Source organism: Thamnophis sirtalis, unplaced genomic scaffold (assembly GCF_051295495.1).
Source record: "Thamnophis sirtalis isolate CommonGarterSnake01/CBP01778 unplaced genomic scaffold, rThaSir2_p1.2 scaffold_2, whole genome shotgun sequence".
Taxonomy (NCBI): domain Eukaryota; kingdom Metazoa; phylum Chordata; class Lepidosauria; order Squamata; family Natricidae; genus Thamnophis; species Thamnophis sirtalis.
Genome location: NW_028261382.1, coordinates 73,588,931 through 73,604,314, shown reverse-complemented (window position 1 = coordinate 73,604,314; position 15,384 = coordinate 73,588,931). Strand labels below are relative to the sequence as shown.

Genomic DNA, 15,384 nt, shown 5'->3' with positions numbered 1-15,384 from the left:
ATTATTGAGGCCCCAGATTGTTGGGGGACAATATGCTGCCTCTGTAAACCGCTTAGAGACAGCTGTAAAGCACCGTGAAACGGTATATAGGTTTAAGGGCTATTGCTTAATTGCGGTGAAATCATCGTAGGCGCCCATTAAAACAAAGCCGGAGGAAAACGCTCCATTCGGAGTTTGAAACCGTAGAAGGCCTTAGCGCGCGTGCGCGGTTTATTTAAAAAAAAAGAAGAGGAAAAAGGCTCTGCGCAAGAACCGGCGGGGATCGACGCGCCTGCGCCCTTCGCCAGCCGTGTTCAGCCAAAAGGGCGTGGCCTAAGCCGGGCCTCGAGCGTTGCGCCTGCGCGGTGCGCAGAAACGAAGGGAGAGAGACCTTCAGCTTTTGACACGGAGGGACGGTCAGGCGGCCGAGGCTGAGGCGGCGGAAGAGGCGCCCCTGAGGTGCGGCCGGTGGGCGAGGGAGGCGGCTTGCGGGCGGGGGGAGCCTGTTCCCTCACCTATTTCCCCCCCTTCAAAGAGGGGCAGCCGGGGAGGTTCGGGGACTTCGGTGGGCTGAGGTCTCGGGTGGGGGAGGTTGTGGGGAGCAGACTCCTCCCTTTTGGTTGTATTAGTTATATTAATTTATATTATATAATAAATTATATTAATCTCTATTAAGGCCGCACTTGAGCATCCCGCACCCATTTACTCGTTCTCTGTGGGGAAGGTCGGAGCTATTGTAAGGGGATGCGGGGAGCATGAGGAGATGGGGGGGCATGAGGGTGTGCGGGGAGCATGGAGGCGCATGAGGACATGTGAGGGGCATGAGGACATGGGGGCATGGGGGTGGGGATGGGGGGAATGAGGGCATGTGGGTGGGGATGGGGGGCATGAGGACATATTAGGGGGAATGAGGACATGGGGGGCATGAGAGGATGTGGGGGACATGAGATGTGGGGGTGGGTATGTGGGGGAGGGATGAGGGCATGTGGAAGGGGATGTGAGGGGCATGAGGGCATGTGGGGGGGCAAAGGCATGGGGAAGGGGCATTTCTGGGATCCAGACATGCTCCCCTTCCTTAAACAACCCCCCCCCATGCTAAGCCTTACAGGCACCTGGTGCCTCTGCAGGTGAAGGGACTGGGGTTCCCAGTAAGCCTTCCCCCACTCGGTGGGTCCAGTTATACAGGATGCTGGCTGGGCCACTAGCACTGAAGGGTGGGCAGCAAATTTGGTGGGAGGAAGGTGAGTGGGATATTATGTTCGCTGCCTTGAGTTATATGTAAAAAAATAAAATGGGATATAAATAAATAAAACAGCATGATAGGAAGGTGTCTTAGGTTGGCTGCCTTAAGTTATTTGTAAAAATAAACAAGTGAGATATAAATAAATAAATAAAACATGGTACTGTAGGAAGTTGTGTTGGATATCTTGGCTGCCTTGAGTTATTTGTAAAAATAAAGGATACATACAAATATATAAATAAATAAAAGAAAGCACGATAGGAAGGAATGTTAGATATGTTTGCCACCTTGAGTTATTCATAAAAATCATGTGGAATACAAATGAATAAAAGAAAGCATGATAGGAAGGCGTGTTAGGTTGGCTGCCTTGAGTTATTTGTAAAAATAAAGTGGGATATAAATAAAATAAACCAGGATAGGAAGGTGTATTAGATAAGTTCACTACCTTGAGTTATTTGTAAAAATAAAATGGGATATATAAAATAAATCAGAACAAATCCTGATGCTAAGCCAAACTCAACACATGAGACCTCACCTTGAGGGCTGGTGTGGAGACTGGTGTATCCCATGAGGTCACAATGCGCATTGTTTACTTTGGCTTGGTAGGAGCCATTTTGGTTTATTAACCTTGGGATTTGGTTTAATATGCTAAGGGCAGAGGCTGCCATGGAGGGGCAGCAGGGTGGAAGCAAAGTCATCTTTGTGCAAGATGGGTAGGTTCCGAGCCTCCCAACCTTCAGGTGTGTTTCCTAGGAATTACAGTTCTGACATGTCTGGGAAAGGATTGGTTATAATATGGGCTTAGAATTGGAGAGGCTTGGACTGAAAATGAAACAGGAGATGGAGTATGTGCATCATAATCAGATTGAGGTTCAGACCCTTGCATAGCCTTGAGCACCCTGCAGAAAGTGTCTTTGAATCCAGCCTTTCTGACAAGGTTGGCTGTACAGATCAACACGGGAGGGACCAATATAGTGACTTGGCTCCTTGGCAAGAAAGGTAAGGTAGCAGAACAGAATAAATACAGCTGTGGAAAGGATGTTTGATTGCCTCTTATCTTTTAAAATTTAGAATTGAAGAATTGAAGAGTTAAACCAGGCTAGGTGTCTGTCCAGCCAACTTGGTTTGATGTAGAATTGCCCAACTTTGTGCCATCTGGATGGGTTGGACTATGGCCCAGACTTCAACTAGCATGATTATTGGATGATGGTGCTTGTTTTATTATTTTTTAATCTGAACATTGAAATGGATAGGGTAAGATAAAAACATTTGAAGAATGTGTGTCCTCTGCTTCAAGCAGCCGGTGACCAGCATGCTTATGTAAACTAGTTTATAGTCATTTTTATTAAAGAGGATGATAGGACAGTGGGAAAGTGGCATAAATAACATTTGAATTATATCCTTCAAAATAGCATGGAGTGGCATGTATTCATAACCTAAAGCAAACCAAATGGATTCACGACTCTGGTGGCATGCATCAAATAAAATCCCAAAGAAAATAATGCTGTCTTGCAATCAAAAGCCATATAACATCAAGAACATAAATTCAGAAACCCACATAAAGAACATACAACCAGGACTCTCCAATTATGCACTCCCAAAAAATTGTCTCATCCATCAATCTGGTGGTGGATGCCCACGACTAGAATGGCAAAACCACATTTTAAAATCTTGAAGGTTCACAAGGTTCAGGCCATAAACAGCTTTTTGGTTGAATAGAGATCTTTATTTTTCATATGTCTTTTTATCAGGAACTCAAGAACTAAGTACTTCCGATCTATCTATCACCTTATGTCATTCTGCTCAGTTTGGTCAAATGTTTAATTCCGTTTCTCCCCCCCCCCCCAATTGAAAATGAAGAATGAATTAGAGTATGCAATAATGCCCTCTCCCTTCTCCCTAATTAGGTCACATATGGGGAAATTACATGTACTGCAAAGTCAGCAATGATGTCACAATCCACAAATGGTTTTTTTTTTTTAAAAACCACCTGGCTACCTTGATATTCTAATCTTTTAAAAACAAACTTAAAAAGTGGCTAAAAGGTGAAAAGTTGTATTCCCAACATATTCAAAAAAGTGTTCTACTCCCTTGTCTATTTAACCTCTTGCAATATATTCTAAGGCGTATATTAAGTCCTATGTGAGACTGTATTTGAAGATACATGTATTGTGCCATGTATATAAAGTGCTTCAGCTTTAATACCTATTGTGAATCAGCCGATGGGTTGTATCTAGGAATACCAACACACATTCTTGTTTACAGTCGTGTGAACATAAATCATATATATATATATGCATGCATGCATGTATGCGTACATTTGCTTGCATTTTTGTACTTAACCTGTTGTGCAAATTCGTTGGTTTGGTTACACTACTTTATAGTTCATCTAAGTCAGGGGTGTCAAACTCATGCCGTTATATCATCACCCCTTGATGTATCGGGAACTTTTTTCTGCTTCGCTAAACAGTTGATGGGCGTGGTCAGCATGTGACGCATGTGGCCCTTGGGCTGTGAGTTTGACACCCCTGATCTAGGTTATTAAAATGATTCATTTATAGTGTTATAGGAAGATTGAGCTAAAACTCCTCCCATACTTGTTACATCAATTCAAAAGGAAATTTACTGGCGCCTCAAGGAAGCAGATTCTTTTATCCTAAGGGGAAAATAGGAAATAACTCAATTCCAGTGTTTATTTTCAAAACTATTGTATGATGAGTTGATACAGCTTAGTCTAAAAGTCCCTCATAGTTACAGCTTGCAATTGGCTGGATTACCATGCATCAACTTGGCTAGGTACATATTAATACAGATATGAATTTTGCAAGGGGTTTTATTTGAATTTTTGGTACCCTCTTGTGGAAATGCTGTGCTGCAATACCAGTCTGAAAGAGCACTCCACTCTGAGCTCACCTTATAATGTGGTCATTCACAGAAGCACCTAAGGTTGTGGCAGGCACTGCTGTTGAAAATCAGTAAGTTGCTGATCTTGTAGTTCATACCATGAACCAACTTCTATTAAGACTGAGCCACATGGTATAGTTTCAATTGAGCACAGCATCAGTGCAAGAGTGAATTTTGCTGTCTTACACAAAGCTCATGTTTTCTCTATTAGCAAGCAATCTGAGTAGAAGCTATTCAGACAAAGGAAGCAGGTGTAGGGGGAAAAATGGAGTGGGCTATTATTTGAAATGCCCTTTGCAAAAACCTCATGAATGAGACAAACTGCATAAGTTGTATAAATTAGAAAGTGATGCTTTGAATTCAACATGGAGGATGTTCCCCTCCAAACCTTCCCCCAAGATTATGAGTTTCCTGAATTGTGTCATTGAAATAATGACTTACCAACAAAGTCTTTTTTATTAGAAAGTGATGCTTTTTTTTTCACTTGAGAAATGATACAGATTGAATGGTAGTTGAAACTGGTGCATTTTTGTAATTGTGTAGATTCTAACTCTGGAAATTGCATTAGTCATTTGTTCCCCTCTCCTAAGTCAGATTTGTTATATAAACAAATCATGTTTATATACTCCTAAACTAGATACCGGAAGTGATGGGGGGGGGGAGAGATAATAACTTGTCCATCTTACACTCAGTCTGTACACAAGATACTCTTGGTCCTATCTTTTTTTTTCTGTAGTAAAGTGACTTTTATCTAAGCATCATTTGATATGAGAGAGCACAGGAGGAGCTTCATCACTGGAAGCTTTCAAGAAGAGACTGGATTACCATCTGTCAGAAATGTTGCCTCCTGCTTGGGTGGGGTGTGAGGTGGACTAGATGATCTACAAACTCCCTTCCAACATTGTTATTCTATACTCTTAGAACTGAAAAAGGATTATAAGAACAAAACAGCAGAAGATGTGCATGTCATAGACACTTACAAAAGTAGAATATTTCTACATATCTTTTGCTAAGCAATGTATATTTTTGGAAGAATCATTTATTGTGACAAGGATTAATGCAAAGAATGGAAAGGCTTAGTCTGAATCTCTTTTTTAAAGATGTCTGCAAGTTTCAGGAATCATTAACTTGCAGAGAATAGTAAGCGGTAAGGTTAGGAACTGATGGGATTACTGAATGCGAATGTGCTGATTTTGCTGACCTATCTGTTCTTTGTTGACACAGAGTTGTATCCTATCAATAGTCTGATGGTCAGTCCAAAAAAGCAGATTTCTTTGCTTACAAATTCTCAACAAATGTGTTAAAACGAGTGTGACTTTTTATTTTTTTTTATAAAAACCTGCTCAAGAAATGTCCCAGTAGCATCCATTACGTCAACATTCAGATGGAAGGAAGCAGGCATCTGTGACGCTTTTATATGTTTTGAATGCATTTTAGGAAACCCCCTCCCCCCAATGTTGGAGTACTTCCTTATTGTACATGCACATCCCTCAAATGCACACAATCTCATGCTTAGAAATATGCAAATGTTTCTATCACACTGTTCTGACTCTGGAACAGATTGTTACATCAAAGCAAGCCCATTCTCAAGTGTCCAGTAATGTCTCACTTCAAACTGGACCTGCCTAGATGTTCCAGAAGTGGAACACTTCAAGGTCACACTATTATTGGAACACTTAGAATGTCCCTTTAGATAGTCGGGTCAAGCTCTCAGAACATGGTTTCTTCAACAGGCCTGGGGATGCCTTAGACAGCAGGGAGACCACACAACATGTAACATTCTGATTTTAAACCTCTCATGAACTTGGTTTTAATAATTGCTGTAATTGTTTTAATTGATTTTACACTATGGGTAAATCATTGGCCTAATTGTACGCCACACAGAGTCACTTTGGGTGAGAAAAGTGGGCATATATATTTGATTAAATAAACAAATGCCATATTTTGCATGACACAGCTATTCACACAGATTGTCTATGATGGCTTGCTATATATTTGGAGTGGGGTGCTTACTCTGGAATTTTATTTAAGATAAAGCCAGTAGTGTTTGTTGCTTTTCACATCCAGAATCTTTCCGATAGAAAGAATGTAGGTGGGAATTAATAACCTAAATTTGGGTAAATATGCATTTTTCAGACAAACTGGAATACCTTGTCAACAACTTATGGTATAGTATGAGAATGTGTATCTAGCACTTAACAATATTCTGATTCTCATAGAAGTTGGTGTCACTGAAAATAATATTTTGAGTTAGTATGTTGCTGGCACACTCAAATGTGTTTTGAGGTTAATCAAAACTATTCATCAAGAAATCTGTTCAACTTATTGGGACCTAAAAGATAGGGATGCCAAAAGAATTATGTGAAATATGTTTAGACTGAGAAAATGGAAACTGATTTAGAGTCATACCGAATATTGTCTAAAATAAAACTGTGATTTGAATTTCCTTGGTATTAAATATAATGCTGTATCAGGTATATCGTCCTGGTCTAGGAATGTATTAGATCCTCTTTATTGGAGTAGTATTCTAAGTGTACATCAAATTTAGGATTAGGGGTTCAGAATTTTGAGAATATTAAACATACAGTATGCTATGTGCTAGCTATTATATTCTATTGATAACACTTTTTTCCCCCTCTCTTCCATACTGGACAGGTATACTTAAAAGAGGCGAGTCCTTCTGTAGATTCACAGTGAGGTAAATGATTTAGGAGCTAAGCTGTGAAATACAGAGTCTGCAAGCATGTACTCCTCCTGTCCCCCTAGAGTGTCAGGTAAGTCTTTTCCTCACTCTTGCTCTATAAATGTCTGCATAAATATGTGTATTCTTAGAAATGTTCAAACGTTTCAAGTAAATAATTAGAAACCAAGAGTCCTGGGATGGTGTATATTAATAAGAAAGTTACTGCTTTGATCTTACGTTTTGTTGAACATTTGCAAGGAATTCTTGCTTGTCTTCTGAGGGGCCATATTAGAAACCATGTTTGGCAAGATTAAAATTCTTGTTGAGCAAATTTCAGGGGAAAGAAAACTATTAATTTTTTTGAGAAGCCGGAAAACATCCTTAGTAGCAATAAGGTTGTTAGTGAACAGCATTTCAGTGGAAAAACACAGCAAGAGATCCACATGACAAAGCCAGCAGTCGATTTATTAATATAAAGAGACAGGTCCCAGGGTCCAAAATCAGGACGAAAACAACATTTCCTCTCAAAGAAATAAGATACCCTGTTGAACTTCAACTCACTTTCCAACTTCTGGATTCCCACAGGCCTGGAAATTTCTTGTAGAGGAATCAAGAAAGTTGGGATCAAAAATCTGTGAAGGATGGGCAGGAATGGAGAATTCTTGAAATGAATCATAATGTTATTGTTGGAAGGCTGTACAAGGGAGGGCCGTGGTTTGGAAGAAATGTATTGCTGGAGTCTAATTCAATTGTTGGGTGTTGTGTTTTTCAACATACAGTATTTTTCACAAGTTTTCTATCCCTGAAGGTTTGTGAATAGACTGTCAGGACTTCATCATTTGTGACATACAAAGAGTTGTGAACCGCTACTGAGGTTGTGTCCATGTATATGCTTGAGTTATCTCTAAATCTGTTGCAATCCTGCTTTTTATAGACCCCAAGAATATTCCACCAGCTTATTGTGACTTGGGGAAATCTGCTAGAGATGTATTCAACAAAGGATATGGTGAGTAACGTAATGCCCACAAACCCAGTTTTTTTTCTTTTCACCTCAACCTTAGACTAGCCATCAAAAAAATGATACTGATACTACTTATCTCTTCGGGAAATCCTCTTTTCAAGTGACTTAAAAAATGTTGATTTTTATCAATTGGATAACATTAAACTTGCAAGATTTTTTTTTGCAATGCTCAGGACTCAAGCTTTTTAAAAATGTATTTTTCTAGACTTCACTAATTGTGGAACATAAAGGGAGTGCAATAGCAGAGGTCAGCAATTAATAAATAATCTTGATATTTTTTCACATAATTTTGGAAAAATCTACAATTATTATTAAATCAGTTTCTGAGAATGGTAACTTACTTATTCCAAGGGTTTATGTGGGGATAGATAAATCTCTAGATTTTTCCTGAGCGTGGTAAGAACTTCAGAAGAGCATGACAGGACCAGGCAAGCAACTGGAATTCCTGTTATTAAGTGACGTGCTCATATTGCCTTTGTCTGTAACTATTTCAGACAAATAAGTGTGGTTTATCACATCATTTATTTTGCTGTGTATTTTAATTTTAGGGTTTGGAATGGTCAAGTTAGATTTGAAGACCAAGTCCTCCAGCGGAGTGGTAAGCAGTGACCTTATTAAATCATTCCTGTAACAGAAGGCTTTGTGAAACATCTAGGAAAATCTCTGTAATACTAAAGATGTAGCCCCTACAAATATTCCCTTTTAGAATCCCCAAATCTTATCTCCCTATCAGTGTTTTGTGATGATTTTTCAACAGCTTAATAATTTGGAGTGTGGATTTAGTAACTGGCAAAGAAAGACTTTGATTGATGACAATTTTATCGTGCATTTGTCTGGCATATCGGAACAATTATACCAAGAGAGATAAATAACTGCAGCAATATATAATGATTGATATAATTGGAAATCCAGGTATAAGTGGTAATATGTAGGATTAATCAAATTTTACTGATGGATTAATGGTGCTAATTTAATTTTTCCCCCTTTTTTCATGCAACACTGTTTTTGGATGTGTAATTAGCTGGTAAGAATACACTATATTCTCTTCTATATGCTTTTTGTTAAGGTTTATTTATTTAGACCATAATCCAGTCTGTCTCAAAGCCATTCCGATGGTTAAAAAAATGTGATAAAGAGGCTCTAAGTGTTGCATTATTAAAAAGAACCATTTATATTGGAACTGTCCAAAGAATGAGAAATTGGCATAAAACATTTGCCCATTCTTTATCACATGCACCATTTCCCAGCCCATTCTTCACCTGCTTAGAAATTCTCACTAATTCTCAAATTGTGCTTGACTATTAAAAGCAGTCTAAGGGCCTAAATCCTGATCAGATTAATTGTAAATGTTGCATACTTTCTTTCTTTTTTATTGGCATCTATACCAGTGTGGAATTTCTAGTGGGGAGTTCAGTTTTTGAAATTTGTCTTGGGGTGGGGGGAGGAGGGGAAATGAAAGATTATTTCTTCCAGTAGCTTTTTGGCCAACCACCAGAAGGGCTGAACACCCTCTACATCTTTGCAACACTTAAGATATATTAACCTGGAATAATGGGATTTATTTCTTCTGTCTCATGTTTGATTTTAAAATATCTGTCTTGTATTACATGATCTAATGTATGATAGCTTTAAGCACATTCTGTTTTATTAAAGTAGTAGGGAGGGTTAGCATTTTTCCTGTCCCCCTCTGTTGAGGGCTGCCTGTGGGGCATGACTGAAACAAGAAGTAGGGCACTTGCCAGAAATGGATGAAGAATAATTATCTCTTTCTGATATCCTCTCATACTCTTCCAAAAGGCTACCAAGGAAGGTACAGAGCAAAAATCAACACTGATTTTCTTGCACGGGAGTTTTGAAACTTAAGTCCAAGACTCCAGAATGAAAAGAATCAAGAAAGCTTGATGCTGAATTAATAGACTATCAATATTAATAGATCAATAGTAGTATGGAATGGTATAATTTTGTCGGTGTCATGGCACACCCTGAATGATAAGACCTCGGACAGGGGAAATATATCTTGATATGGTCCTGAAATTCAGTAGACTACTTTTATAACGCTGCTAACCCCTGTTGTAGATCAGGGGTGTCCAATCTTGGCAAGGGTTAGCATGGCTGGTTGGGGAATTCCGAGAGTTGAAGTCACAAGTCTTTAAGTTGGCAAGATTGGACACCCCTGTTATAGATGGAAATTGTATAATTTGTTAACATTGCATGTTAAAGACCCAAATCTTTGCAACTTAAGATAAATGTAATTTGTTTACAGGAATTTACTACTAGTGGCTCTTCCAATACAGACACAGGCAAAGCCTCAGGCAACCTTGAGACTAAGTATAAATTTAAGGATTATGGACTTACATTCACTCAGAAATGGAACACTGACAACACCTTAGGCACAGAGCTCACCATGGAAGATAAGGTAAGAATGGGGAATTTACCCTAAGACACCTCTTGTATCAATACAGGTAGTACAATTAATTGCGCTTAATTTATTCTGTGCAGTCCAGAATAAAATAGGTTTTGTGCATTATAGAGGAAACCTTTTAAAAAAATCATTTTCTCCCACATTTTTCCTAGATCAGATCTTCATCCTGATCTGTACAAAATTTAAAATAGCTAGAGTAACATTATGCTATGTTTTATACTGTTAGTGTATTTTCCTATTTTGTCAGCAGCAGGGTGTAAATTTGATTAGTAAATAAATAATAAATGAGCATGGGTAGCACTAGATCTGTGGAAATCCTTGGAGAATTAAAATCTGAGGATGGGCACTGGGTGGATTGGTCTCCTAGAAGCTAAAGATTAGGAGGAGGAATTCTGAATGAGAAAATCGTGAATCCCATGAGTCCTAATTTGGGGAGATTTTAAGATGTTCTGCATTCTTCTGACTTGCAGTTAACCTTCTGGTAATTGAAGGACCCCAAAAATGTAACCCATATTGTGGGGAGAAAGAATCAACGTATTCTTTTCCTTTCTTCATTTGCAGTTGGCTGAGGGAATGAAGTTGAGTCTTGAAACCATGTTTGTACCAAATACAGGGTAAGTATTCCTCTAAAAGGCCTCTTTTGCTACAACCCTTCCCCTGTAGGATGTGGTACAACATATATATATATATACTGTTGTTCTAAATCCATGACACCCGCTCTCTCCTGGAACCCCACTTTTGGAAAATTGCCAGGCTGTGGGAGATTAGTTGTTACCATGTTTCCCAGAAAATAAGGTGGGTCTTATTTTCTTTTGCCCCCCCCCCCCAAAATAAGTACTGAGCCTTATTTTCGGGGAGGTCTTATTACTGTATTTTTCGGAGTATAAGTCGCACCTTTTTCCCTCAAAAAAGAGGCTGAAAATATGGGTGCGTCTTATACACTGAATACAGCATTTTTTTGCCTCCTGAAACCCCACCCCCTTCACTAAAATGGTTGTGCATAGCCTTTAGGAGGCTTTCAGAGTGCTGCTAAGGGCTGGGGAGGGCAGAAATTTTGCCCCCCCCACAGCCCCCAGGAACACTACAAGCCTCCTAAAGGCTATTCATGCCTTTTTGGGGAGGGGAATGGGCCCATTTCTGCAAAAAGTTGCTGTATTTGGGAGGTCTGCAGAGTGCAGAAACTTTTTTTTTTAATTTGCCTCTTCAAATTCTTGATGTGTCTTATACTCCGAAAAACATGGTATTTTTGAGGTGCAGGAGGTGGTGAGCATGATCACCTCATGGCTGCTGCTGTGTTGTTATATATATATGTCTTATTTTGGGGGGGAGGGCTTATTTTAGCACATGCGCTCAAAAGCCCGATTGGGCTTATTATGCGGGGAGGTCTTATTTTCGGGGAAACAGGGTAATAGAAAATGTCCTTCTATGTGTGTGTAACATATCTTTAACATGTCAACAAAATACAGTTTGGGGATCCCATCGATGCCTTCTAACTATTGCAGGAACTTTGTTGCTGACTGTTTTCATAACATTTGAGTTGTAGAAAGCTTTGATCCTTAACATGTAGTAGAAAATGTCAATAAAACATGAGCGGTGCTATCTGCTAGACAGCCTGACTCCATTTTCTCTTCTTCTTCTTCTTCTTTACCTCCCGTTTGCCAGGAAGAAAAGTGGGAAGTTGAAGACATCTTACAAACGAGAATATATAAATTTAGGTTGTAACGTTGACATCGATCTTTCAGGGCCGACCATTCATGGCTGGGCTGTTTTGGGCTATGATGGTTGGCTGGCTGGCTATCAGATGGCTTTTGACACTGCTAAATCCAAACTTTCACAGAATAATTTTGCCTTGGGTTACAAGGCAACAGATTTCCAGCTGCATACAAATGTGTAAGTACTGATGGAAGGCAAGGGGTGGGCGGGGGCTGAACGTGAGCGAATGTATGTGAATGAGTCTTGGTAGTGGGGGGGCGGGCGTGCAGACTTCAGACTAAATGAAGCCTTGCTGTACCTAAAACAGAAGGTTTCTTATCAGTTGAGATTTTGGTAGAGAAGCAGCTGATAAACTTTTTATTTTGTGGTTTGAAAAAGGCCCTAAGTTTTGAGAATAACTGACCGGGTCAGAGAGTGCAGACACAGCTAATTCGCTGGTTGTCGCAATCCTGGAAAATTTGAACTCCTTGTTTATATTTCTTCCCAGATCTTCTTCCCTGTATCTACACTGATTATAGGGAAAAGGTTGTGGCTTTAAAAAAAAAAAATCAGGAATTTGGAAGGATCTAATGAAAGCTCAGGTCTTTGAATAAAGCATGTTATTTAGAAAAAGTGTAAACCACATTTCTGATTTCAAGAATTGGTATATGATTTTTAACTTTACTGTGTGTGCTTGTTCCATCCCCTGGTACAGCTGGAGAAATTCATATTTTTGTAACCTTTTTGATTCCAACTGTTCTTGAGGAATGTTTGTAAATCACCTCGCTCTGAAATGTTGGATACATTAAAAGAATGCCAAGGCCAGGGAGAAATTATTCAATTGGATTATTCAGACACTTGTCAGTCTGTTTACTCAAGGAGAACAGGGGAAACAAAAGGTGTGATTGTGTGTGTGGGGAGGGTTTTTTTTGAATTTTAGGCAGAATTCTTTTAAGGGCAGAAATGGGATTTCTTCTGATTTGTTACCAACAGGAACGATGGCACTGAATTTGGTGGCTCAATCTACCAGAAGGTTAATGACAAGGTTGAAACAGCTGTAAGTCTTGCTTGGACTGCCGGTAGCAATAACACTCGGTTTGGCATTGCCTCCAAATACCAGCTGGATGATAAAGCCTCTATCTCGGTAAGAATTTTGCGTTTTCTAGAATATTATAACTGCGTTGGTTAATGGAGTTGTTTGGATGTCATATTCTTCTTTCCTCCTCCTATTTACTTAGAAGTTTGGAAACTCCTCGTTGATTAATGATTTTTCAGAATCTGCCATCAATCTGGCTCATTTCAGTTTAAGCCAGCTTCAGGCTGATTTGAGATTGGCTTGTTAGCCATTGGCAAGTTTGGGTGACGTGACATTGAACAGCAGAATTGGGGGCAAGCACGGACTGTTTGCATCTCACTAAAAAATTATTTAGCAAAATTTCTGAATCTCCTCTCTGAATGCGTCACACCTGTTTTTGCTGCTACTTAGTTTAGAATATGGAACATAGAGCATTTTTAATTAGTTTAATTTATGACTTTGATGGGAAACACTAATATTAAATCTTTCCTTTTGGGATCTTCTTTTGGAACTGTTTTGTATGCTTCAGTGAACACTACTGGCTTACAAATAAGTTTGTGAATATGATCATTTGCTGATGGTAGCTTTAAGCTTAAGTGTCCTTAACCTGGGATTCATGGATAGATTTCAGAGACTTGAGTAGGAAAAAAAATGCAATTTTATTATCTCTAATTTCTAACAGAACTTTAGCTATTTATTTACCAATGTATGTGGAGGATAAAATAATTTCTGGCCTCTAGACTGAAAAAGAAAGTCATTTCCCAGTAATTTTATATATAAGAACAGCAAGATTTATATCTATGGTTGTAGGAACTATTTATCCAAGGTCAGTGAAGGCGAATCCTTGCACAGCAAAAGTTTTTTTTTTAACGGGCAATTGTTATTAGCTTTTCCTTATCTGTAAGTTGTTAGCTTTAGTTCAGCGTTCAAGATATATGCATAAATGCTTATCCTAGGAAGGAGCCCATGTGTTATTTATGTGCTGCACTTTTATTTCTTTTTAGGCCAAAGTGAATAATGCCAGCCTCATTGGACTTGGTTACACTCAGACTCTCCGACCTGGTACGTTAATCATTTGCTTTTCATTTTAATAATAATTGTAACAAAGCTTCCAGCAATTGTGATCATCGGCTTGGAAGCATGGAGGCAATGACAGCTGTAATTCAGAATAGCTCAGCGAGATTCCATGTGGATCACAGGAGTGGAGTATACGAATCTGGCCAAGAATAGTACGTGTTGTACCATTCATGCCAAGGGAGAGTCCTGTCCCAAGAACTGAAGGGCAAATGAAGGGAAGGCAGCTAGATTAAACCAAGCTACTCTGGGGATTTCTCATGTTGAAACTCTCCAGCAAATGGATAATAGTTCGAAACCTGGCATTCTGTGCTTCAGATTTCCCAGCCTTTCTCCTCCTATGTGTTGTTATTTTTCCCCCTTATTCTCTAATTCTGCTGTTTCTCATTCTCTAACAATGTCCTCTTTCTACCAGGTGTGAAGTTGACTCTCTCAACTTTGATTGATGGCAAGAATTTCAGCACCGGCGGCCATAAAATCGGTCTGGGATTTGAGCTGGAAGCTTAATGTAGGTATTGATGAAGTATTAGATCTTTATTTGGAAGATGAAGGAGAAAATAAAACCCCACATGTTCTGGCCTTAAACTCTTCTGTGAAACTTCAAAAAGCGTGAACTCAATATTCTTCCAAAGAATTGTTGTAACCCCCAACACTGAAGTCTGGAGAGTGCAACCTAATGAAGGGCAATACTTGAAGGAATGCATGGAAGTTGTAATGGTTGTAATGTTACATGGAAGTTGTAATGCTACATTTCAGTTCAGTTCTTCAGTTATTTTAAAAGTGTTCCTTGGAAGACAGCATAGCATCTGGTTAACAGGAAGAATCTCCCACTTCCCATCCTTCTGTGTCACTTTATCACATCGTGCATGTCCAACATTTCATGACCTTTTGTAAAACTGGTTTCTGTGCTGTAGTGAAAGCTTTGGTTTTGCATCAAAATGGAAATAAATGAAATCACATTTGGAACCCAATCCTTTGTTTGATTAATGCTACTTTCCAAATCCTAAATGTTCCCCGTTTGGGACCAAACAGGCCAAGCTAGGAAAATAATTGTTGGAGGGGGAATTGCATGACATTTTCTGTAACTCACACGGTTTTGCTGCCAAAGGAAATCCTTTAAAAGTGCTGCTCTCTCTGCAGTAGAAAAACTAGATTCTTTTATATAGCACTTGATAGAGAATAAATATAGTAGCAAGTTAAATGACCTTTTCTTCACCAGTGGAGGAAAGAACATGCTGAATAGCAGCACTCACCATTTGGGATTTTTTTTTATTTTTTTTTGCTATTTCCCTCT

General features: G+C 39.2%; 1 protein-coding gene across 2 annotated transcripts; it reads left to right on the top strand.

Annotated features, from left to right (window-relative positions):
* Positions 1 to 309: 309 nt before the first annotated feature.
* Positions 310 to 15,061, top strand: VDAC3 (voltage dependent anion channel 3). Of its 2 annotated transcripts, none has more exons than XM_087706100.1 (10): positions 310 to 438; positions 6,779 to 6,897; positions 7,741 to 7,812; positions 8,376 to 8,425; positions 10,091 to 10,243; positions 10,811 to 10,863; positions 11,912 to 12,139; positions 12,935 to 13,085; positions 14,021 to 14,078; positions 14,506 to 15,061. In XM_087706100.1, exons 2-10 carry the CDS (start codon positions 6,867 to 6,869, stop codon positions 14,595 to 14,597), a joined length of 888 nt encoding a protein of 295 aa, XP_087562226.1. In that variant the 5' UTR covers positions 310 to 438; positions 6,779 to 6,866; the 3' UTR covers positions 14,598 to 15,061. The 2 variants fall into 2 exon arrangements, with proteins under 2 accessions (XP_087562226.1, XP_087562227.1); XM_087706101.1 differs by lacking the exon at positions 310 to 438 and adding an exon at positions 1,853 to 1,959.
* The last annotated feature ends 323 nt before the right edge of the window (positions 15,062 to 15,384 follow it).

What these genes read in the sequence shown, in the direction of transcription:
- VDAC3 (XM_087706100.1), top strand. Translation starts at nt 6,867, where the DNA reads ATGTACTCCTCCTGTCCCCCTAGAGTGTCAG. An exon ending in AGCTCACCATGGAAGATAAG is followed by an intron (nt 10,244 to 10,810) that starts GTAAGAATGGGG and finishes CTTCATTTGCAG; the next exon opens with TTGGCTGAGGGAATGAAGTT. An exon ending in CACTCAGACTCTCCGACCTG is followed by an intron (nt 14,079 to 14,505) that starts GTACGTTAATCA and finishes TCTTTCTACCAG; the next exon opens with GTGTGAAGTTGACTCTCTCA.